The sequence below is a fragment of the Ranitomeya imitator genome, chromosome 8, assembly GCF_032444005.1.
Source record: "Ranitomeya imitator isolate aRanImi1 chromosome 8, aRanImi1.pri, whole genome shotgun sequence".
NCBI classification, from domain to species: domain Eukaryota; kingdom Metazoa; phylum Chordata; class Amphibia; order Anura; family Dendrobatidae; genus Ranitomeya; species Ranitomeya imitator.
In genome coordinates this window covers 119,594,260-119,620,665 of record NC_091289.1, presented here as the reverse complement: position 1 = coordinate 119,620,665, position 26,406 = coordinate 119,594,260, and the positions used below count along the sequence as shown (strand labels likewise).

The 26,406-nt window shown below is 43.2% G+C and overlaps 1 protein-coding gene across 4 annotated transcripts in view; it reads right to left on the bottom strand.

Moving 5' to 3' along the window:
• Positions 1–5,149: 5,149 nt before the first annotated feature.
• LOC138647924 (complement factor H-like) overlaps positions 5,150–26,406 on the bottom strand; it is a 258,431-nt gene continuing 237,174 nt past the window's right edge. For all 4 annotated transcript variants that reach the window (XM_069737291.1, XM_069737288.1, XM_069737289.1 and 1 more), the window contains 2 exons: positions 24,194–24,434; positions 5,150–5,397 (listed from right to left, as the gene is read on the bottom strand). In XM_069737291.1, coding sequence (XP_069593392.1) covers positions 5,391–5,397; positions 24,194–24,434 — 248 coding nt within the window. In that variant the 3' untranslated portion in view covers positions 5,150–5,390. The remainder of the gene's footprint in view (positions 5,398–24,193; positions 24,435–26,406) is intronic.

Sequence of the window (26,406 nt, the reverse complement as noted above, 5' to 3'; positions counted from 1 at the left end):
GCATCCTGGTGCCCTGGAGAAGCATGAACGCCATCAGGAATGTTAGTAATGATCTGCGGTTCGCCATTTTGGCTTATCACGTAGTCTCTTGTTCGTTCAATAGGGTCTTCTGCCTCCACTTCACACAAACTGATGCTGTCTCTTTGACTCCCACTGATAGCTCGCTCCAGGATCCTTAACTCTGCCATGGCTGTCGCGTGCTCACATTCCTTTTCCATAGCTTCCTTGCGTGCTGCATCCGCATCCATTTCTGCTCTCTTTTGTGCTGTGGCTGCATCCATTTCTGCTCTCCTTTGCGCAAAGGCAGCTTGTATCTTAGACGTTTCTGCCTTAGCACGTGCTCTTATAAGCTGCTCGCTGAGAGTGGAACATTTTGATGAACTTGACCTAGATGAGCGTTTTGAGTGCTTGGACAATTTAGATGAGCGAGTTGATGCATCTGGTGTCCGTGCAATTTTAGCCTCTAACTTGGTTTTAATGTCACGTACGGTGCAGTCTCTTTCAGAATTAAGCTGCTGGAAACTTTGCAATTCGTTTAAAGTCTCTGGCAGATTCAGTTTTTTCAGGAGAATAATGTATTGGCCAGTCTTCTCCATATACATTTGGTATGCTGTGCATAATTGTTCTAGGGCTCCCTCAAGTGGTAACTCATGAGAAGCAGGCCTTGATACAGTGTCTATGTGATTCAGCACTTTCTCCCACAGTGAAGACACATCACTAGATATGACACATTTTGCAGTCTCTAAATTCTCCATGACTTTCCATGTAGGTTTGACTGTACGTTTTCCCCTTTCACTAGCTGGTGGATGGGGATCTGGGTCTCTTTCCTGTGTTTGTAAGTCTGGTAGGGACATTGTATTCCTTGCTTCAGACATGATTTGATTGCAGGCAGAAAGAGTGGAGGATGAGGGTTATACTTCTTCCTGTTTATCTGCAGTGTGTGCTTCTATGCACGCTGGGGTCTGGCTGGGAACTGGGTTACTATCTATCTGGGAAATGTCCTTTTCCACTGAGGTTCAGCACAGACCGTGAGTTACTGTCTCTGAAGGCAGGCTATTCCTTTTTACTATTCTGACTCATGGATATGTAGAACGTAGTGGTGTGTGGATAGACCTTTCTTTTTAGGCGCTTCCGTATTCACCTGTACTCACGTTCATACCGATTAATCAGACAGCTTAACTCAGCCACGATCTCATGTAAGAAGACTCCAGGAAAAGAGGGTTGCTTTAACTGAAATTCTTGTATTATGATGAAAGTAGCAGGTAAAAAGGAATATTCAACAGAGGACATGTAGTAGGATGCATACAGATGGAGGAATGATGACAAAATGGAGAATAAGGGCGAGAACAAACATACATCACAGGACTACAGTGAGAGAGTTGGGACAAAATACAGGGAAAGGCAAACTACTGCCTAGAAAGAAGGATCGAACACAAGCAATGCAAACATTGAATGATTTCCTAAGTCGTGAGACATGACAGTCCACTTTTCAGCATGTAAATCCTTTGAGTTTATTGTGTGTTGCAGACATCAGTCCACATTTCAGCATCTAAATCATTTGTGCTAATTGTGTGGTGCAGACACCAGTCCACATTTCAGCATCTAAATCCTTTATACTAATTGTGTTGTCCAGCCAGCAGTCCACATTTCAGCATCTACATCCTATGTGCTAATTGTGTGTTCCATAAACCAGTCCACAATTTAGCATTTAAATCCTTGTGTGCTAATTGTGTGGCCCAGACACCAGTCCACATTTCAGCATATAAATCTTTTGTGCTGATTATTTGGTCCAGCCACACTATCTCAGCAGATAAATACTGATTGTTCATTTAGTGACAGGGGACTGACAGGTCGGGGCCTAGGGTTGTGAAACAGCTGGATAAAAGAGGGGAAGGGTACATCCAACATAAGTGGGGAAAAAGCGAGTTTATGGTGAAAGGGGGAATAGGCTTGGTATTCAAGGTGTCTGTGGCAAAGGTGGGGTAGGTGGTAATGTTACTGAAAGATGTACTGAACAAACCTCGTCATATCCAAACACTCGGCTCGTCGTATGCAAAGACAACTGATAACTTCTCTCTTACTGGACGGGCTACTCAACTCCCTTTCTTTGGCAGCTGCACAGCGGCACACCTTGTAGATGATGGCTAGAAAGAGAATGTGCTCCAATAGATAGCAAGTGCTGCATCAAGTGGCCTCTCCTCCTTTTCCTTCATCTTAACATCACACACTGTACAGTCCTCTGAGGTGGCACCCCAATTACCCTTGTTTCCCCCTCATTACAACTCTTCAACCATCCAACTGACTTTGGGGAATCACATATGGGTGAGTCTGCAGAGCTGTTCACACATTCTATTCCATGGGAATCAAAGGTCTGCTGCAAAAATTCACACTCAAGAGCAGGAAAGCATCTGCACCGATGGCCAAATTTGTTTTCACCTGGATACGGGGCTTGACGAAGTAGGTTCCGAGCACAAACCAGATCCTTTACACCAGACACTAACCCCCAGAGGTGGAGGTGATCCTGATGAGACTCAGATATCTGAGGCACACGAGGACAAGTAATGTACTGTACTGTTAGGGCAGGAAGAAGAGGAGGTTGACTTTCAGGGCGAGGAGTGGGAGAACAGAAAGGATAACAATGAGATTGTAGATCCCACTTGGTGTTAACCCAGAGGTACACAGCTGCATAGCTCAGCAGAGTAGTTGGAGGGGAAGGAAGATGAGGAGGTTATGTTGTGGCTTTCCACATAGACACGGAGTGATGCAACCATGACAAGCACTGCATCATCAGCCACAACTCTGGATGTGGGTCACCAGTTTGCAGGGGAAGCAAGGGTTGCCTAGCCTGGGCCTTTTTTTGAGACCACAAAGAATAACCTAACTCACATTTTTGTCAACTTTGTAAACAAATGAAGCTGCAGATGCAAAAATTCCAATAATTTGACTACTACATGCACGAACCAGCACATGCGTGATCAACATGCGTAAGTCTTAAATTCTAACTTTACTAAAAAATGCATGAGAGCGGGCCAACCACCGGCCACTACATTAACTGAATTTGCTGCTTCTTCCTCCTCTGTCACCATGGCAAGTATTCTCACACAGATCTCCAGCTGCAGGACCTTGTTTACCCACTACAGTCAAGGTTAGTGAGAGCAAGTCAGTTGTTACGGAAGTGGATATGCTTGCTGTTTTTGACAGATCTCAGACACCGAGCACACCACATCTTTCTCACACAGGGCAGATCACAGGGCAGGCAGGGTCCAGCCGGCTTGGAAGCGAATCCATAGTCCCCTTTACCAGGTGGAGTTAAAAGCCTTCCTCTAGTGCGGTGGTGTTGTAGTCCCTTACTGCCTATGGCTTCAGATAAGGTCCTCACAGTTCTTCTCTCTGTCCCTCATATAGGATAGGACAATACCTGCATGACAGGTAACTCGAGCCTTTTTACAGGGACTATAGCATGTCCCGGGCTCTATATGTTACTGTGTCTCAGGTGTGTGTGGTGGACAGGTAACTTGCAGTTCAGCAGTCCTGCCGGTCTCTGCTGTAAGTCGTAGAGTCCTCTACGACCTCAGTGGTCTGGCTACCGGTAATCTGCGCTTCAGCAGGAGGCAGCCTGCTCGTAGCTGGTCTCTCCTGATGTTACTCTCCTGTGCTTCGCTCTCCTTCATACTCAATGAACAATGTCCTTTCCTTCTGTATGTCTCTTTCCAGGAGCTGTAGTACTTCAGACTACACAGCCCCTTATACGTTCTTCCTGCCTTAGACTGCTCCAGTCTGCTTCCTGGCACTATCTGTCTAACTTTCCCTCCAAAACCACAATATATATGCATATGCAGGGGAGTCATCTAGAAAAATGATCAAAAGTTCCCCTTGTGGCCTGGAGTGTGAACAAGTTACTGCTCCGTCACGGTAGTGGCAATCAAAGCCCCCATTACAGGTATAATGATAATCAAAGCTTTTCCACACAAATCACCCCTAAGCAGTATACCAAAATCCAGGGGTTTCAACCACACCCCACCACATTCAGTGTTCTCACATCACGCACTCCCAACACAGTCACATCCAGCTTCAAGCACCTCCTCTGACCGGTTCTATCATCCTTTCTCTAGGGTACCATACTTAAATTATCTCTAAACCCCCAAGACCAGTAGAAGTGGACCCAAATCTGCTCTTTTCTGCAGGGCTACTCACAAAGTTCACCATTTTGAGATGTGCTCTTCATACCAGTTTACTAAATCCGGATCTAATGCACTAACCTTGCAGACAGCCGCGAATCACAATTCATGGGACCACGAGCCACATGTAGCTCCCGAGCTACACGTTGGGGACCCCTGCTCTAGGTGGTACTTCTGTCCAACTCCACTTTAGTAAGAAATCTATCCCTATATGTAAATATGAAGAGACCTGTTAATCAAGCCTAGTCAGGCAGGGAAAACCCAAAAGCTACTTAGTGATCACCCCTTGCTCTGTCAAATTTAAAGCAAAGGTCTCTCTAAAAAGAGAGGAAAACATAGCTTTTTGAATTAAGGAAACTTGTCTCCATTTCATGCTATCCATGGTTTGGACAGCATAAAATGACTGACATATTCCTGTTATTTCCTATTGTTTTAGGTATACAACTCTTCATGCAGGTCTATGCATCTCCATGGACTAGAATACAAACAAGCTCTACTGTATGTACTCCAAACCCATCATCATACTCTCTTATATCTGTCTTAAAAATTTTTTGTTGTCAAATGAACCTTATGGGTGAAAAAAGTACCTTTTCTTAATTCTGCTTAACCTTGTGGATACTCAGCATACTATAGAAGAAAAGAAAATTATGGTATGCCATTTCAGGTAAACTTTGTTGGAAAATAAAAGCAGTGTATTGTATGTATACATTGTATTATAGGTACAGTATATACCCTGGTTTAACTACAAGAAGTTATGTTCATATACATGATGTTTCATTGATTCACCATCAATTAAACTTACCTAAGGAACTGAAACATTCCACAGGGCACCAAAATCTATATAATTGAGATTGTGCTGCACAAAATATTTTTTTTTACTATTATTGCGTTTTTTAGTGCTCTACCAAAAAGAAAAAGTGTCTGTAATTTTCCATTTATTTTGTAAAAAAATAAAAAAAACCTCACAAATATAAAGAATGCTGTAACTGTTTTTATTGTGTAATAGCTGACAGGCATAAAGCAATGATCCAAAAGTATGTCTTATATAATTGTCTCTTTTTTTATGACAGACTCATTAATTTACTGTATGTTATTTATATTTACGATATTTAGGCTTTTCTCCAGCAAATTTCCTCTTTAAGCATTAGCAGTAACATTATGTAATCTCTTAATTTATGAATTTTAGGATACAGATCCTTAAGTGGTCTGGGTTCAGTTTCTGAAAGACAAAATAAGACATTACAAACATTCATTAATAGATTTGAACAAAGATTATAATAAAATCATCTGAAAAATTAAGACACACTATGTCATGGAAATACTTGAAGATCGTGATCAACAAGGTAAAATATCCAGTGGGATGCCTAAGTATCACAGGCCTCTATTAGAAGAGTTGACAACCATTCAGAAACTCCTGGACAGTGGCTTAAAACCTTCCAGAACAAGCGATTTGCCAGTTTTGTAATTCTTTTCCCTGAAGCACCTTTTTCAGCATCTTACCAGGCATCTTTGTGATGGCTTTGTTTCCTGGATGTTTTTTTGTTCCTTATATAAAATATAGTGTTGGCTTATAAAAGGGGGAGCCCCCAGAAGAATGGACCTTCCACTTTTTTAACCACTTTGTCACAAACACTGCCCTTCACTGCACACATGACTTGGATGTGACTTTAAGGGGACTCTGCTTCTTAACTCACTCCTCCACTTACCTATTGCAAAGACTGACAATGAGCTAAGCGCAACCAGCAGCCAATTCCCCCCTCCACACCACACTTTTTACTGCTACCACTCATTGTATTGATAGGCCAGCGAGACCCCTGCGCTGAGTTATACACTAGTAAACACATACAGCCAAGTCTTGCAAGTGCCTGAAAGGCACTTTTTGGCACTCTGATATACACATGGTAACACAACACTCTCCCTCTTCAAGTTTGTGGGTACATTTAGAGCAGCAAAGAACAAGCTTATTAAATTTTATGTTTAATATGTTGTGAGGCAGTGACAGGGTTGCAATGTGCCCCTAGGATGCGCATAGAAGCATATTGAGGCAGCTGGAGTGAATTGCAGTCACAGATATAGCTGTGATTGCAGTGCAAAATAAAAGTAAGTTTAGTCTTGGACAACCTATTTGCGCAAGGGAGATTTAAGAAAACCCGCCAAACTACAGGATGGCAGTTGGGCAGGTCCTCTCCTTCCAGGTTGGGTCTTACAAGTGGCCCATGGCCACAGATTCCAAACCCGGCAGCAAAGGGTTGGGTGTGTCAGTCTTGGGTTTGCAAACTTCAGGGCAGGTAGCTCTGCAAGTCTCAGCCTGTGAGAAGTAACATGGAGCAAAGCGAAGCCAACAGGCCTGGCACCCCTAAGCATGACACAGTGGTGCAGTTGCCCACGCAACCGGTCTCAGATACGGTCTGTCTTGATTCATGGCTGCGATCCAGAGGTTACTGCTTGTTTTCCATTTGCGAGTACATTGGATAGTAAAGACACTTTGTTTTGAACTTTCCTGTGGTCACAGTCTGTCTGTCACTGCACCAACCCCCTTGCACTACAGTATGAAAAAAAGTACAGTGCTTATGAAAGTAACAAAAAGACAAAATAATACATACGCACAAGGTACAAAGAGTATAAGACAAAAAGGGATAAAGTAAGCTCTTACAGATTAGATCCATGGGCAATTCTTTGCAGAAGATTCACCACAGAAATTTGGGCAGATCTTCAATACACATTGTCTCTTCAGGATTTGACGGAGTTTTTTTGTGGGTTTAGATATTACAAAGAGTTTCTTTCACACCCCTCCTCCCGGACATGTGAGATGACGATGGCTAATTGTATGTATGGAAAGGTGATCCATGATTCTTATTTTTTTGAGGAATAATATGACCTCCACATTTCGCCATCCTAGACTCACCAAACATGATTAAGATATATCCATAATTCCGGTTGATGTTACATTCTGTGGTTTCCAAGAGCCAAATTATGGTGCTTGAACCCATCGAAATGATTATGCCCCCGAACGCAGATATATCCATGGATTGTTTGGACATCAGATTATTGTTATACATGAAACCACTTATCTCTGTGATTGCAATCCAAAGTTTCTGTAGCAAATATTAAGTTATGTTTTTCTATTGTATCAAATACTTATTTCATGCAATAAAATGACATTTTATTACGTAAAAATTATACAATGTGATTTTCTGTTTTTTAGTTTTAGATTCTGTCTCTCACAGTTGAAGTGTACCTACGATAAAAATGACGTCCCTCTCCATTCTTGGTAGGTGGTAAACTTGCAAAAATCAGCAGTGTATCAAAGTTATTTTCTCCACTGTAGATATGGCAGGAGAAATATGGCATTTTCATGTCTGTCATTAATGTCCCTAGTATGGAGACATTCAGTCTGTCTTAGGGGCAATAATATTCACCTTAGGGTATGTGCACATGTCAGGATTTCTTGCAGAAATTTTCCTGACAAAAACCGGACATTTCTGCCAGAAATCCACATGCGTTTTTACCGCGATTTTACCGCGTTTTTGATGCGTTTTTGGTGCGTTTTTTGTGCGTTTTTTCCCAAATGCATAGAATTGCAGGAAAAATGCAGAAAATCCGCAAAAATAATGAACATGCTCATTTTTTTACTGCGATGCGTTTTTTTCGCGGAAAAAGACGCATCCATGTGCACAAAACATGCAGAATGCATTCTAAATGATAGAATGCATAATGTATGCGTTTTTAATGAGTTTTTATAGCGTTTGTAGCGCAAAAAAACGCAAAAAAACCGCGAACAAACCTGAACGTGTGCACATGGCCTTAATATAACATCTGTACACAGTAACAGTTTGCTGGTCCAGAAACTTTCAGCTGCTCCATAATTAATTAATTTACACACAGAGGAGAATGCTTCAGTAATTTTGATTATTTTAATCCATAACTCAATCTACAACATGCTTCTGAAGCCTGAATGGTTAAAAGACATCACAAAAGACAGAACATATTCACAGCAAGTCCTTTTGACAGTCGTGTGCATATGTTTATTGTTTTTACTGTTTTTTTACTCCGTTTCAAGCATGATCCTGGCTGAATCTGCCTAAAAAAGATGTTGTATTCACATACTCTAACAGCATTTGTCTTCTCATATGCGCCAATCCAGGGGTATAATTGCAATTCCAGCACCTACTATAGTTAAACCCCTCCAAAAACGATGTAGTTCTTGCATATGTGGACATGTAAATAATAGAATAAAACATTATAAAGACCTAAAAGTGATCTAATTGCAGTTGACTGGTAGATAATGTATGCAAGAGGGATTTGTTGCTTGCATAACTGATATTAAATCTCCAACTTTTTGATAAGATTTAAGCCTTGTTCAAAAGGACATATTTTCAGTTATTGTGCTACCCATGTGCTACTGTAACAGTTCAATCTTCATACAGATAATGTACAGATAATAATAATAATAATTTTATTTCCATGGCTCCAACATATTCTGCAGCACTTTACAAATTATAGAGGGGACTTGTACAGACAATAGACATTACAGCATAACAGAAATCACAGTTCAAAACAGATACCAGGAGGAATGAGGGCCCTGCTCGCAAGATTACAATCTATGAGGAAAAGGGGAGACACGAGAGGTGGATGGTAACAATTGCTTTAGTTGTTCGGACCAGCCATAGTGTAAGGGTACCGTCACACTATACGATTTACCTACGATCACGACCAGCGATACGACCTGGCCGTGATCGTAGGTAAATCGTAGTGTGGTCGCTGGGGAGCTGTCACACAGACAGCTCTCCAGCGACCAACGATGCTGAGGTCCCCGGGTAACCAGGGTAAACATCGGGTTACTAAGCGCAGGACCGCGCTTAGTAACCCGATGTTTACCCTGGTTACCAGCGTAAAAAAAAAACAAACAGCACATACTTACATTCCGGTGTCCGTCAGGTCCCTCGCCGTCTGCTTCCCGCACTGTGACTGCCGGCCGTAAAGTGAAAGCACAGCACAGCGGTGACGTCACCCATTTATACTTGACAAGCCAGAGATGGTATGTCACTCTCCATAAAGAGAAACGATACCCCTTAGACCCCAGTCCAGAGCCTCTCACCTAGCCAAATTAGTTCTCATGCTTCGCACTGACGAGGGCCAACAGCCCGAAACACTGTGTCTGCGAATTGAGATACTAATTTGGCTTTTATCCTAAGTCATATTGCACGACTCGTTAAAGAGTTTATTGTGACTTGTAGGATCGCTACTTCCAACAGGTGGCGCTATAGAGTTTAAGTCCTCTTTTTCCCAGAAGAGGCAATTTGCATATTATACTATGTGTAGACATTTATTCTATCTATTCTAATAAAACTTGACAGTGTGATTTTACTATACACCGCACTGAATTGCCGGCTTTTCAATAGAACACAGCTGCGTATTTCTCGCAAGTCACACTGTTGGTCCATGTGTAATCCGTATTTTTCTCGCCCCCATTGACTTTCATTGGCGGATTTTTTGTGCAATACGCTGACAAACGCTGCGATTGTCTACGGCCGTACAAGACCGTAAAATACGGATGCGTAAAATATGCCAGATAGGAGCTGGGCCATAGAGAATCATTGTACCGTGTGCAATGCATATTTTCTGCGCCTCTCATACTTCCGTAAAACACGCTAGTGTGACCCCAGCCTAAGAGTTTTTGCAGAGTCGAAAGTAAGAAAAGGGCGAATTCTAGAAATGTTTTTGAGATGCAGATAAGAAGAGCGAGCCAATGATCGGATGTGGGGAGTGAAGGAATGCTCGGAATCAAGCATGACCCCAAGGCAGCGGGCATGTTGCTTGGGAGTAATGGTGGAACCGCACACGGAGATGGCAATGTCAGGCAAAGGAAGGTTAGTAGAGGGAGCGGACACGAGGAGTTCAGTTTTTGACAGGTTCAGTTTCAGATAGAGGGAGGACATGATGTTAGAAACAGCGGTAAGACAATCACTGGTGTTTTCTAAAAAGGCAGGCATGAGATCATCATCTACTGATTGTTTGTCCAATAGGGGCAGTATACAAAGAGAAGAGGACGGGGCCTAGGACTGATCCTTGAGGAACCCCAACAGTAAGGGGAAGGTGATAGGAGGAGGAACCAGCAAAAGATACAGTGAAGGAGCGATCAGAGAGAAAGGAGGAGAACCAGGAGAGAATGATGTCCTTGAGGCCGATGGAGTGGAGCATAGTGAGGAGGAGCTGATGATCCACAGTGTCGAATGCTGCGGAGAGATCCAAGAGAATTAGCATGGAGTAGTGACCAATAGATTTAGCTGTTAGTAGATCATTAGAGACTTTAGTGAGGGCAGTTTCAGTAGAGTATAAAGAGCGGAAACCAGATAGCGTATAAGACGGGAGTGGACCAGGCGTTCCAGGAGTTTAGAAATGAAGGGAAGATTAGAGACAGGTTTATAGTTAGCGGCACAGTTTTGGTCGAGGGATTTTTAAGTAGTGGATGTATGATGGCATGCTTAAATGAGGAGGGAAAGATACTGGAAGAGAAAGAAAGGTTGAACATTTTAGCTAAATGAGAGGTGACAGCTGGGGAAAGGGACTATAGGAGATGTGACAGAATGGGGTCACTGGTGCAAGTGGTTGGGTGAGAAGATGCAAGGAGCCTGATTACTTCTTCTTCTGTAACTGGTTCAAAGTTACAGAGTGAACTAGATGCAGTGGGGAAAGGAGGACAGTGCATAATATGAAGGGATTGGGAGATAATTTCCTGTCGGATGTAGTCAAATTTGTCTTTGAAGTAATTGGCCAGATTGTCAGCGCGGAGATCCGGGTTGGGCCCTGCACTCTTGGGTTGAGTAGGGTTTGGAAAGTATCAAAGAGATGTTTAGGGTTATTGGACAGGGAGGTGATGATGAGGGTGTTAAAATAGGTTTTTCGCCGAAAAAAACGCATCATGTGCACAAAAATTGCGGAATGAATTCTAAATGATGGGATGCTTAATGTATGTGTTTTTTATGCGTTTTATAGCGAAAAAACTGTGAAAAACCTGCAACGTGTGTTCACAGCCTAAAGGTACCGTCACACTAGACGATATCGCTAGCGATCCGTGACGTTGCAGTGTCCTCGCTAGCGATATCGTCCAGTGTGACAGGCAGCAGCGATCAGGCCCCTGCTGTGATGTCGCTGGTCGAGGAAGAAAGGCCAGAACTTTATTTTGTCGCTGGCTCTCCCGCTGACATCGCTGAATCGGTGTGTGTGACACCGATTCAGCGATGTCTTCGCTGGTAACCAGGGTAAACATCGGGTTACTAAGTGCAGGGCCGCGCTTAGTAACCCGATGTTTACCCTGGTTACCGGCATCGTTGGTCGCTGGAGAGCGGTCTGTGTGACAGCTCTCCAGCGACCAAACAGCGACGCTGCAGCGATCCGGATCGTTGTCAGTATCGCTGCAGCGTCGCTTAGTGTGACGGTACCTTAAATCATTCATCTACCGCGATGAAAACTAAATCTCCGAGCAGTCATAAATTCTTGGAGGTCACCCGAGCATGCTCTGGAAAACCCGAGCAACGAGTACACTCACTCATCACTATTAGAGACTTGTTTTAAAAGGTCTGTGCAATTATTTTATGTCCCTTTACAGACTCATATAATTCTATATCTTTTTTTCTAAAGCACCAGAGAGTTCTTTGAATCTCAGCACAATGATGCAACAACATAAGGAGCAGAGCAATCTAAATGTGTGAGGCTCAAAAACTTGGTTCCTCGCAGATCCTCTCTGATCATGTTCTAATCATTTGAAAACATATTAACAAGTAATGTTTTCTAATTAGTGTGCTGTTTAAAGAAATGAATGCTACCAAAGATAGAAATGGTCCCTTTTTACAGACACAAAAACATTTGTGTTAATAGACCTTAACCAAAGAGGTCTGGATACTATTTAAAAGAGCTTCTATGTACACTATCTGGCCAAAAGTATGTGGACATCTTACCATCAAAACTCTACGAGTATGTTGGAAATCACATTTTGAAGTGCTTCTGGAGTAATTTGTCTTCTTAAAACAGCATTTGTGAGGTCCAGCATTGGTGTTGGATGAGAAGATCTAGTATGTAATTTGTTATGTAGGCAATCCAGTGACACAGTGCGCCAGCAATCAGAGCACATACAGTGATCTGACAATAACCCAAAAACAATAGAACGAGCTCTGAGACGTGGAATCTCTGTAGACCGCAATACCTGAACCTATCCTAAACACAACTAAAGGCAGCTGTGGATTGCGCCTAACACTACCTATGCAACTCGGCACAGCCTGAGGAACTGACTAGCCTGAAGATAGAAATACAAGCCTGACTTGCCTCAGAGAAATACCCCAAAGGAAAAGGCAGCCCCCCACATATAATGACTGTTAGAAAGAAGAAAAGACAAACGTAGGGATGAAATAGATTCAGCAAAGTGAGGCCCGATATTCTAGATAGAGCGAGGATAGCAAAGAGAACTTTGCAGTCTACAAAAAACCCTAAAGCAAAAAACCACGCAAAGGGGGCAAAAAGACCCACCGTGCCGAACTAACGGCATGGCGGTACACCCTTTGCGTCTCAGAGCTTCCAGCAAAACGAATTGACAAGCTGGACAGAAAAAGTAGCAACAAAAGCAAAAAAGCACTTATCTAAGCAGAGCAGCAGGCCACAGGAAAGATCCAGAAGCTCAGATCCAACACTGGAACATTGACAAGGAGCAAGGAAGACAGAATCAGGCGGAGTTAAATAACAAAGCAGCCAACGAGCTCACCAGAACACCTCAGGGAGGAAGCTCAGAAGCTGCAGTACCACTTGTGACCACAGGAGTGAATTCAGCCACAGAATTCACAACAGTACCCCCCCCTTGAGGAGGGGTCACCGAACCCTCACCAGAGCCCCCAGGCCGACCAGGATGAGCCACATGAAAGGCACGAACAAGATCTGGAGCATGGACATCAGAGGCAAAAACCCAGGAATTATCTTCCTGAGCATAACCCTTCCATTTAACCAGATACTGGAGTTTCCGTCTAGAAACACGAGAATCCAAAATTTTCTCCACAATATACTCCAATTCCCCCTCCACCAAAACCGGGGCAGGAGGCTCAACAGATGAAACCATAGGTGCCACGTATCTCCGCAACAACGACCTATGGAATACATTATGTATGGAAAAGGAGTCTGGGAGGGTCAGACGAAAAGACACAGGATTGAGAATCTCAGAAATCCTATACGGACCAATAAAACGAGGTTTAAATTTAGGAGAGGAAACCTTCATAGGAATATGACGAGAAGATAACCAAACCAGATCCCCAACACGAAGTCGGGGACCCACACGGCGTCTGCGATTAGCGAAAAGTTGAGCCTTCTCCTGGGACAAGGTCAAATTGTCCACTACCTGAGTCCAGATCTGCTGCAACCTGTCCACCACAGAATCCACACCAGGACAGTCTGAAGACTCAACCTGTCCTGAAGAGAAACGAGGATGGAACCCAGAATTGCAGAAAAATGGAGAGACCAAGGTAGCCGAGCTGGCCCGATTATTAAGGGCGAACTCAGCCAACGGCAAAAAGGACACCCAATCATCCTGGTCTGCAGAAACAAAACATCTCAGATATGTTTCCAAGGTCTGATTGGTTCGTTCGGTCTGGCCATTAGTCTGAGGATGGAAAGCCGAGGAAAAAGATAGGTCAATGCCCATCCTACCACAAAAGGCTCGCCAAAACCTTGAAACAAACTGGGAACCTCTGTCAGAAACAATATTCTCAGGAATGCCATGCAAACGAACCACATGCTGGAAGAACAAAGGCACTAAATCAGAGGAGGAAGGCAATTTAACCAAGGGCACCAGATGGACCATCTTAGAAAAGCGATCACAGACCACCCAAATGACTGACATCTTTTGAGAAACGGGAAGGTCAGAAATGAAATCCATCGAAATATGTGTCCAAGGCCTCTTTGGGACCGGCAAGGGCAAAAGCAACCCACTGGCACGTGAACAGCAGGGCTTAGCCCTAGCACAAATCCCACAGGACTGCACAAAAGTACGTACATCCCGTGACAGAGATGGCCACCAGAAGGATCTAGCCACTAACTCTCTGGTACCAAAGATTCCAGGATGACCAGCCAACACCGAACAATGAAGTTCAGAGATAACTTTACTAGTCCACCTATCAGGGACGAACAGTTTCTCCGCCGGACAACGATCAGGTTTATTCGCCTGAAATTTTTGCAACACTCGCCGCAAATCAGGGGAGATGGCAGACACAATGACTCCTTCCTTGAGGATACTCGCCGGCTCAGATGAACCCGGAGAGTCGGGCACAAAACTCCTAGACAGAGCATCCGCCTTCACATTTTTAGAGCCCGGAAGGTACGAAATCACAAAATCGAAGCGGGCAAAAAATAACGACCAACGGGCCTGTCTAGGATTCAAGCGCTTGGCAGACTCGAGATAAGTAAGGTTCTTATGATCAGTCAATACCACCATGCGATGCTTAGCTCCTTCAAGCCAATGACGCCATTCCTCGAATGCCCACTTCATGGCCAGCAACTCTCGGTTGCCCACATCATAATTACGCTCAGCAGCCGAAAACTTCCTGGAAAAGAAAGCACATGGTTTCAACACTGAGCAACCAGAACCTCTCTGTGACAAAACCGCCCCTGCTCCAATCTCAGAAGCATCAACCTCGACCTGGAACGGAAGAGAAACATCTGGTTGACACAACACAGGGGCAGAACAAAAACGATGCTTCAACTCCTGAAAAGCTTCCACAGCAGCAGAAGACCAATTAACCAAATCAGCACCCTTCTTGGTCAAATCGGTCAATGGTTTGGCAATGCTAGAAAAATTACAGATGAAGCGACGATAAAAATTAGCAAAGCCCAGGAATTTTTGCAGACTTTTCAGAGATGTCGGCTGAGTCCAATCCTGGATGGCTTGGACCTTAACCGGATCCATCTCGATAGTAGAAGGGGAAAAGATGAACCCCAAAAATGAAACTTTCTGCACACCGAAGAGACACTTTGATCCCTTCACAAACAAAGAATTAGCACGCAGGACCTGGAAAACCATTCTGACCTGCTTCACATGAGAGTCCCAATCATCTGAGAAGATCAAAATGTCATCCAAGTAAACAATCAGGAATTTATCCAGATACTCACGGAAGATGTCATGCATAAAAGACTGAAACACAGATGGAGCATTGGCAAGTCCGAACGGCATCACTAGATACTCAAAATGACCCTCGGGCGTATTAAATGCAGTTTTCCATTCATCTCCTTGCCTGATTCTCACCAGATTATACGCACCACGAAGATCTATCTTAGTGAACCAACTAGCCCCCTTAATCCGAGCAAACAAGTCAGATAACAATGGCAAGGGATACTGAAATTTAACAGTGATCTTATTAAGAAGGCGGTAATCAATACACGGTCTCAGCGAACCATCCTTCTTGGCTACAAAAAAGAACCCTGCTCCCAGTGGTGATGACGATGGGCGAATATGTCCCTTCTCCAGGGATTCCTTCACATAACTGCGCATAGCGGCGTGTTCAGGCATGGATAAATTAAATAATCGACCTTTAGGGAATTTACTACCAGGAATCAAATTGATAGCACAATCACAATCCCTATGCGGAGGTAGGGCATCGGACTTGGGCTCTTGAAATACATCCTGATAATCAGACAAGAACTCTGGGACCTCAGAAGGAGTGGATGACGAAATAGACAAAAATGGAACATCACCATGTAACCCCTGACAACCCCAGCTGGATACCGACATAGAGTTCCAATCCAATACTGGATTATGGGTTTGCAGCCATGGCAACCCCAACACGACCACATCATGCAGATTATGTAGCACCAGAAAGCGAATAACTTCCTGATGTGCAGGAGCCATGCACATGGTCAGCTGGGTCCAGTACTGAGGTTTATTCTTGGCCAAAGGTGTAGCATCAATTCCTCTCAACGGAATAGGACACCGCAAAGGCTCCAAGAAAAACCCACAACGTTTAGCATAATCCAAATCCATCAGATTCAGGGCAGTGCCTGAATCCACAAACGCCATGACAGAATACGATGACAAAGAGCATATCAAGGTAATGGACAGAAGGAATTTGGATTGTACAGTGCCAATGACGGCAGACCTATCGAACCGCTTAGTGCGCTTAGGACAATCAGAAATAGCATGAGTGGAATCACCACAGTAGAAACACAGACCATTCAGACGTCTGTGTTCTTGCTGTTCAACTCTGGTCATAGTCCTATCGCACTGCATAGGCTCAGGTTTAATCTTAGACAATACCGCCAAATGGTGCACAGATTTACGCTCGCGCAAGCGTCGACCGATCTGAATGGCCAAAGACAGACTCATTCAAACTAGCAGGCATAGGAAAACCCACCATGACATCCTTAAGAGCCTCAGAGAGACCCTTTCTGAACAAAGCTGCCAGCGCAGATTCATTCCACAGAGTGAGTACTGACCACTTCCTAAATTTCTGACAATATACTTCTATATCATCCTGACCCTGGCACAAAGCCAGCAAATTTTTCTCAGCCTGATCCACTGAATTAGGCTCATCGTAAAGTAATCCGAGCGCCAGGAAAAACGCATTGACATTACTCAATGCAGGGTCTCCTGGCGCAAGAGAAAATGCCCAGTCCTGAGGGTCACCGCGCAAAAAAGAAATAATAATCAAAACCTGTTGAATAGGATTACCAGAAGAATGAGGTTTCAAGGCCAGAAATAGCTTACAATTATTTTTGAAATTAAGAAACTTAGTTCTATCACCAAAAAACAAATCAGGAATAGGAATTCTTGGTTCTAGCATAGATTTCTGATCAATTGTATCTTGAATCTTTTGTACATTTATAACGAGATTATCCATTGAAGAACACAGAGCCTGAATATCCATGTCCACACCTGTGTCCTGAAGCACCCTAATGTCTAGGGGAAAAAAAAGACTGAACACAGAGCTGAGAAAAAAAAAATGATGTCAGAACTTCTTTTTTCCCTCTATTGAGAATCATTAGGTTGGCTCCTTGTACTGTTATGTAGGCAATCCAGTGACACAGTGCGCCAGCAATCAGAGCACATACAGTGATCTGACAATAACCCAAAAACAATAGAACGAGCTCTGAGACGTGAAATCTCTGTAGACCGCAATACCTGAACCTATCCTAAACACAACTAAAGGCAGCTGTGGATTGCGCCTAACACTACCTATGCAACTCGGCACAGCCTGAGGAACTGACTAGCCTGAAGATAGAAATACAAGCCTGACTTGCCTCAGAGAAATACCCCAAAGGAAAAGGCAGCCCCCCACATATAATGACTGTTAGCAAGAAGAAAAGACAAACGTAGGGATGAAATAGATTCAGCAAAGTGAGGCCCGATATTCTAGATAGAGCGAGGATAGCAAAGAGAACTTTGCAGTCTACAAAAAACCCTAAAGCAAAAAACCACGCAAAGGGGGCAAAAAGACCCACCGTGCCGAACTAACGGCACGGCGGTACACCCTTTGCGTCTCAGAGCTTCCAGCAAAACGAATTGACAAGCTGGACAGAAAAAGTAGCAACAAAAGCAAAAAAGCACTTATCTAAGCAGAGCAGCAGGCCACAGGAAAGATCCAGAAGCTCAGATCCAACACTGGAACATTGACAAGGAGCAAGGAAGACAGAATCAGGCGGAGTTAAATAACAAAGCAGCCAACGAGCTCACCAGAACACCTGAGGGAGGAAGCTCAGAAGCTGCAGTACCACTTGTGACCACAGGAGTGAATTCAGCCACAGAATTCACAACAGTAATTAGTAATACAATTGATTGTAAAAATGTTTGATAGGTCAAGTTCCTCCACAAAAAACTTGGCATACCATGTCTTTATAGACCTTGATTTGTGCTCAGGGGCACAATTATGTCAAAACAAAATTTCATGCATTTCATATTGTCATGCTTTGGTTTGGTCGTAATGGTAGAAAATTAATCACTGAATTGGAGCTAGATCCTGAGGATGACTACATTAGAAGAAGTCCAAGCACCTGGACCTGGAAGCTTATATATCTGCTCCAGACAATGAGACGACTAGTGGAGCAGAAATTTCAAGAACTGGACCATCCAGATGTAACCCTAATACAGGGAGAAATGCTCCAGCAGGGAGATCGGGGGTTGGTGTGAGCCAAGCAACCTAAAAAGACCCCTGTATTATCGCTCAGAGGCAGTGCTCCACCGAGTGATGAGGAGAGTCCACCCCGATAACCCAATGTAGGAGATCGAACCTGAAGGATAAGAAAGAATATGCATTGGAATATGCTCCGCCCTTGTCTCTCAGAAATGGAGGAAACTCAGAAGACTGAGTTCCTGAAAGAACAGCATGATGCCGCAACAGGAAAAGCTGTAGCGATGAGGACAAATAGTTTGTGGTACCCACAGAATCTCCGGAAGCAACAGCACCACCCCCAGCAGAGCCAGAAAGCGGACCTGAGGGCGAAACTCTGTATGAAGCACCCAAAGTTCCAAGGGCCCCTGAAGCCCCCTTGCAGGAAGAGCCCCTGAGGACTCAAAATGCCAACGCCGATGTTCCCCCACTAGATATGCACAAGATGAATTCATCGGGCAGCACATCATACAGAAGACTCAGGACTGCGCTCAGCTGTAGGAAGAAATAAGACCAACCCTTAGGAATGGTTGGACATCTGAGGATCTTTCTTGAAGGAGCACTGGTGAAATAAAAGGGAGGAATGTAGCTGGGTGGAATGTTGAAGATACGGTTCATCAAAGCTCCACTGCGTTTGCAACCAAATGTCGCAATCTATTTAATATGCAAATTTCCTCTTCAGAGAAAAAGAGGACTTGAACTCTATAGCGCCACCTTTTGGAAGTAGCGATCCTACAAGTCACAATCAACCCTTTAACGATTCTTGCAATATGACTTAGGATAAAAGCCAAATCGGTATCTCAGTTTGCAGACACGGTGTTTCGGGCTGTTGACCCTCCTCAGTGCAAAGCATAAGAACTGATTTGGCTAGGTGAAAGGCTCTGGACTGAGGTCTAAGGGGCAAGGTTTCTCTTTGTGGAGAGTGACATACCAGCACTGGCTAGTCACGGTAAGGAGGCTAATTCACCATGCAATGCTCCTCTGGGAAAATTAATATGCAAATTGCTTCTTCAGAGAAAAAGACGACTTGAAATCTATTGCGCCACCTGTTGGAAGTAGCGATCCTACAAGTCACAATCAACGCTTTAATGATTCTTGCAATATGACTTAGGATAAAAGCCAAATCAGGAGCCCAATTTGCAGACAGTTTTTCGGGCTGTTAGCCCTCGTCAGTGAGAAGCATAAGAACTGATTTGGCTAGGTGAAAGGCTCTGGACTGAGGTCTAAGGGGCAAGGTTTCTCTTTGTGGAGACTGACATACCAGCTCTGGCTTGTCATGGTAAGGAGGCTAATTCACCATGCAACACTCCTCTGGGAAATGTAATATGCAAATTGCTTCTTCAGAGAAAAAGAGGAATTGAACTCTATAGCGCCACCTGTTGAAAGTAACAATCCTACAAGTCACAATCAACCCTTTAACGAGTCTTGCAATATGACTTAGGATAAAAGCCAAATCAGCATCTCAATTCGCAGATATGGCGTTTCGAGCTGTTGGCCCTCGTCAGTGCGAAGCATGAGAACTGATTTAGCTAGGGGAGAGGCTTTGGACGGAGGTCTAAGGGGCAAGGTTTCTCCTTGTGGAGAGTGACATACTAGCTCTGGCTTGTCAAGGTAAGGAGGCTTATTCGCCATGCAATGCTTCTCTGGGAAATTTAATAAGCAAATTGCCTCTTCAGAGAAAAAGAGGACTTGAACTCTATAGCGCCACCTGTTGAAAGTGGCGATCCTACAAGTCATTTAAGTAAGGTGGTACCAGAAGATTGACAAAGCGTTCCTGGGGAAATGGATTGAAAGATAGCACCAGGTCAGGTGGTGGCTGTGGCGCAGTTATCAAATATAATGCAAGGAAGGAGTAGCAAGGTGGGAAAGATGTTGACGCCAATCAGTGACAAAAGGAAGGACATGTAAATGGTTGAACGCAGAGGCAGAGTGACTAAGGAATGGCAGGGAACAGAGACTAGTGGGAAATTGTAGGTCAAGTGCCTGAAGTTCAGATGACACTGATCAAGACCCCAGACTGTGCCTGTGAAGACCCGAGGCCCAGTATCCCCAATTGAGATCCAAGATTTAGATGTTGCCAATCAAGCAGCGAAGGTCTAATTCTAATCATTGTACAGGGTTAGACATTAGCTGTAATGGCCAGAAGAAATGTGTGAACAGGGCTTTTACTTTCAACATAGACGCATAGTAAAGAACGTGGGCCAAGACAGAGCTTTGGAAGGGAATGGAGCCAGTTAGAATGAGGAGCTCAATGAGAATATTAAAGTACTGGCTATGAAAAACTTGCGGCATATTGGAAAGTACCGATGAACCCTGTTAGTGCCAATACAATAAGAGGGAATATTTTTAAAACTTACCGTAGTGAGGGGCTTACTGCTGTGAGTGCCGCTTGTGCAAGTTGAAGCAGAAGAACATCAAAGCGCTATTCATACTTAGAGACAGCTAAATAGAATAGAGCATAAGATATTGAACTTAAACTGCTATTATTGTTATTATTGCCAATTTTTGTGTGCAATAATACCCTGTAACCAAACTTATACTGTCCGTCCAGACCTGGCATGTCACTCTCCACTAGGAGAAACCTTACCCCTTAGGTCCCAGACTTAGCCTATCACCTAGTCAAATCAGATCTCATACTTTGTACTGACGAGGGGCTGTACTCCGAACCACTGTCTACAAAATGATATTCTGATTTGGCTTGTATCTTAAGCCATATTTCAAATCTCAAAGGTACGATAATGACTTCTAGAGTTGCTGCTTTCTGTAGGTGGCACTAGAGTCCAAACCCTCTTCCTCTCTGAAGAGACAATTTGCATGCTTATAATGAACAAATTTACTTCTATGTAAGGATTATGGTTAGGGTTGGGATTAGAGTTATGGGTGTGGTTGGGTTAGGGTTTCAGTTACAATTGGGGGGTTTCCACGGTTTAGGCACATCAGGGGCTCTCCAAACGCGACATGGCGTCTGATCTCAATTCCAGACAATTTTGCGTTGAAAAAGTAAAACAGTGCTCCTTCTCTTCCGAGCTCTCCCGTGCGCCAAAACAGGGGTTTACCCCAACATATGGTGTATCAGCGTACTAAAAACAAATTGGACAACAACTTTTAGGGTACAATTTCTCTGGTTACCCTTGGAAAAAATAAAAATTTGGGGGGCTAAAAAAATCATTTTTGTGGGAAAATAAAGATTTTTTATTTTCATGGCTCAGCGTTATAAACTGTAGTGAAACACTTAGGGGTTCAAAGTTCTCACAACACATCTAGATAAGTTCCTTGTGGGGGGTTTCTACTGTTTAGGTACATCAGGGGCTCTGCAAATGCAATGTGACACCTGCAGACCATTCCATCTAAGTCTGCATTCCAAACAGCGCTCCTTCCCTTCCAAGCTCTGCCATACGCCCAAACAGTAGTTTTCTCTCAAATATGGGGTATCAGCGTACTCAGAACAAATTGGAAAACAACTTTTGGAGTCCAGTTTCTCCTGCTACCCTTGGTAAAATACAAACTGGGGGCTAAAAAATAATTTTTGTGGAAAAAAAAGAATTTTTATTTTCACGGCTTTGCGTCATAAACTGTAGTGAAATACTTGGGGTTCAAAGTGATCACCACACATCTAGATAAGTTCCTTAGGGGGTCTACTTTCCAAAATGATGTCACTTGTGGGGGGGTTTTAATGTTGAGACACATCAGGGGCTCTCCAAACGCGGCATGGCGTCCCATCTCAATTCCAGTCAATTTTAGATTGAAAAGTCAAACGGCGCTCCTTCTCTTCCGAGCTCTGTCATGCGTCCAAACAGTGGTTTACCCCCACATATTGGGTATAAGCATACTCATGACAAATTGCAAAACACTTTTGGGGTCCAATTTCTTCTTTTACCCTTGGAAAAATAAAAAATTGGGGGCGAAGGTGAAACGATAATTTTTTTGAAAAAATATGATTTTTTACTTTTACAGCTCTACATTATCAACTTCTATGAAGCACTTGGTGGGTCAAAGTGCTCACCACACATGTAGATAAGTTCCATAAGGGGTCTACTTTTCAAAATGTTGTCACTTTTGAGGGGTTTCAATGTTTAGGCACATCAGGGGCTCTCCAAACGCGACATGGCGTCCTATGTCAATTCCAGCTAATTTTGCATTGAAAAGTCAAATGGCGCTTCTTCCCTTCTGAGCTCTGCCATGAGCCCAAACAGTGGTTTACTCCCACATATGTGGTATCAGCATACCCAGAACAAGTTGTACAACAACTCTTGGGGTCCAATTTCTCCTGTTACTCTTGGTAAAATCAAACAAATTGTAGCTAAAGTAATTTTTTTGTGAAAAAAGTTAAATCTTCATTTTTTTTTAAACATTCCAAACATTCCTGTGAAACACCTGAAGGGTTAATAAAGTTCTTGAATATGGTTTTGAGCACCTTAGGCCTGTTTCACACGTCAGTGTCTCCGGTACGTGAGGTGACAGTTTCCTCACGTACCGGAGACACTGACACACGTAGACACATAAAAATCACTGCATCTGTTCAGATGTCAGTGATTTTTTGTGGACCATGTCTCCATGTGCCAAACATGGAGACATGTCAGTGTTCGTGGGAGCGCACGTATTACACGGACCCATTAAAGTCAATGGGTCCGTGTAAAACACGTACCGCACACGGATGTTGTCCGTGTGCAGTCCGTGTGCCGTGCAGGGGACAGCGCTACATTAAGCGCTGTCCTCCCCACTGGTTCTGAATCAGCGATTCATATCTTCCCTGCAGCAGCGTTTGCTGTAGAGAAAATATGAATAATAGTGTTTAAAATAAAGATCTATGTGCCCACCCCCCTCCCAACCCCCTTTGCGCCCCCCCGCTGTTCTGAAAATACTCACCCGCCTCCCTCGTTGGCTGTCGCTGCTTCCTGGTCTGGCCGCATCTTCTCCTGTATGCGGTCACGTGGGGCCGCTCATTTACAGTAATGAATATGCGGCTCCACCTCCCATAGGGGTGGAGCCGCATATTCATTACTGTAATCGGTGGCCCCACGTGACCGCTCATACAGTAGAAGATGCGGCCAGACCAGGATGTGCCACGTGAGCACACGGACACACGGACACGGATAACTCCAGTACCGATTTTATACGGTACTGGAATTATCTGGACGTGTGAAACCGGCCTTAAGGGGTGCAGTTTTTAGAATGGTGTCACACTTGGGTATTTTTTATCATATAGACCCCTCTAAGTGACTTTAAATGTGATGTGGTCCCTAAAATAAGATGGTGTTGTAAAATTGAGAGATTGCTGGTCAACTTTTAACCCTTATAACTCCCTAACAAATAAAAATTTTGCTTCCAAAATTGTGCTTTTGTAAAGTAGACATGTGGGAAATGCTACTTATTAAGTATTTTGTGTGCCATAACTCTATGATTTAAGGGCATAAAAATTCAAAGTTGGAAAATTGCAAAAATTTCCGCCAAATTTCTATTTCTTTCACATATAAACGCAGGTAATATCAAAGAAGTTTTACCACTAACATGAAGTATGATATGTCAAGAGAAAACATTGTCAGAATCACTTGGATCCGTTGAAGCGTTCCAGAGTAATAACCTCATAAAGGGACAGTGGTCAGAATCGTAAAAATTGGCCCGGTCATTAACGTGCAAACCACCCTTGGGGGTAAAGGGGTTAATCTGTGTGTTGCATCCCATTACCTGTTCACATGAGCCCCAAGGCGTAACATTTTGATTATAGTGGGTGTGGTTGAAATACCTGAATTTTATAAATAGAATAGATGTCCACATACTGTTCACTAAATTACACACGTAATGCAGATCTCACAGAGGAGAAGAATTAACATAGATTTCTTGTAACTGAATTATGTTACATTATAATAAGATTGAACTTACACTTTAAGGCATCTAGGATATGAAAGTGTTCCTTTGTTGCACATGCTGATTAGCTCCATCTTGTTATATATCATATAACCGGGGAGACATGCAAACTTAATTATTTGATTGTGCTTAACATAACATTTCTTAGCATAGTTCTCGTTCTCATCACTCCTGATGCAATGATTGCTATTCCCATTTTTCCAGATTAATGTAATATGATTTTCATGCATATGTGTCTCGCTTGTAGTACATGGCTCTAAAAGACAGAAAGAAAATATCAGTTAGAAAAAGAAATATATGAGCATTCTTTATAACAATATGATAGTCTTTGTAAAACATATAAATTACATATTTTATATCTATAAATTACTATGCAATAGTAGTTAGTCAGTCCCTCCTTTAGCTCTTTAGGATTAGAAACATGTTCATCTATCTATCTATCTATTCCATGTCTATCTATCTATCTATCTATCTATCTATTCCATATCTATTCCATATCTATCTATCTATCTATCTATCTATCTATCTATCTATCTATCTATCTATCCCATATCTATCTATCTATGTATCTATCTATCTATCTATGTATCTATCTATCTATCTATCTATCTATCTATCTATCTATTCCATGTCTATCTATCTATCTATCTATGTATCTATCTATTCCATATCTATCTATCTATCTATCTATCTATCTATCTATCTGTCTAGAGGCCTCCTGAAGAAGATCGGCGAAACGCGCGTTGAGGCAGCAGGTGGGGATCTCATCAATTACACTATGTAAGTTATATTGTCTACCATGTGTCAGCTAACATCTACACTTGAGTACATGTAGTTTATATATATAGTACAAACTATTGCACTTTATCTACGGTTTAGATCAACAGCACGTATTACCGCTCTTCATTCCAGGCTTGACTGGTTATTTACATATACATTTACCTATATCTCAGATGCTGTTGTGGTAACTAGCCTTAATAGTTGTGCTGCATTTTCTTTACATTTGGACCCCTGATGGGACCATTCTTTGTAGATATAACAGTTGTTTGTATTTTTAGTGCACTATTATATACTATACTTATTTAATATTGCTATTTTATAATAATTATAATCCCCTGATATTCCTGCTTTTTTGTGTCACTCTGATTTCTATCTATTTTTGTTTAAATAAATTTTGTAAGATTTTTTAACACGAATACTCTCTGACCTTTTTTCTGATGTTTACTATATGGAAAGGGTTATATGTGGTTATTGTATATTTCGAGAAGTAATTACTTTATGTATGAATCTATTTCTGGGGATAATTTAATTTAATTTTTTAAAAAGTGGATATTTTGCTTGGGAGGCCTTGCCCCACCACCTACAGTATGTGTTAATGGTTAGGTGTCGAGTTCCCACCTCTGCACAGGGGGAATCTCGAACCATCTCCGCTGCGGTCTCCCATTTTTCTCCAGCCACAGTGGAGTCTGCTCAGAGGAGACGTCGGTCCCAGCGTCTAGCTCAGGCTGATACTGGACGACTAGTTACTACTGCCCTTCCAGGCTCTGTCTTTGTAGCCAGCAATGATCAGCAGCGAACAGGTCTTTCTGGGACTAAGTCCTGCTTTTCCCATACTGTGCATGCCCACGGGACGACCTTCCATTGGAGGTCGGGGGTCACATGCTCAGGTCCTGTTGCGGCTCCTATTGGTCCATCTGGAAGGTCTTGTAGCACTGCCGCTAAAAAAGGTTCGCATGGCCATTCAGCCATGCGCTAGTGTATTCTTGAAATCGTGTGAGTGTTGATGAGTGAAAGTCGTTCATTAATTATCCCCTCCCTAGTGTTTGACTGCTCACGTAAGGTGAATGTCTGCTGTCTAGCGCCCGGCTGAACTATCAGCAATAAACACACGAAACAGCGTCTAATTGCTGTGACCGCCAGTGCGGCGCCTTGCGCTATTAGAGCGCTTTCCTATCCCAAGTCTGGGTGGTGGTTAATGGCGTCCGCCAGAACGGCACCGCACGCACTTTTGTGCATTTAAGTTATTTTGCAGTTATTTACTCTGACACCCCAGTTGCGCTGTCGAGCGCAAGTGGACTGTACGTACTCTAATCCTGTGTCTTGGGATAAAGTCCTGAGACCCTTTGCTTGCGCTCTTGGTGCGGTACCGCGGTCCTGTGACGCAACAGGGTTTGCTTCCTGCACACAGGGTGAAGTTTACCCGTGCGTGTATCCACATTGTACCGCCA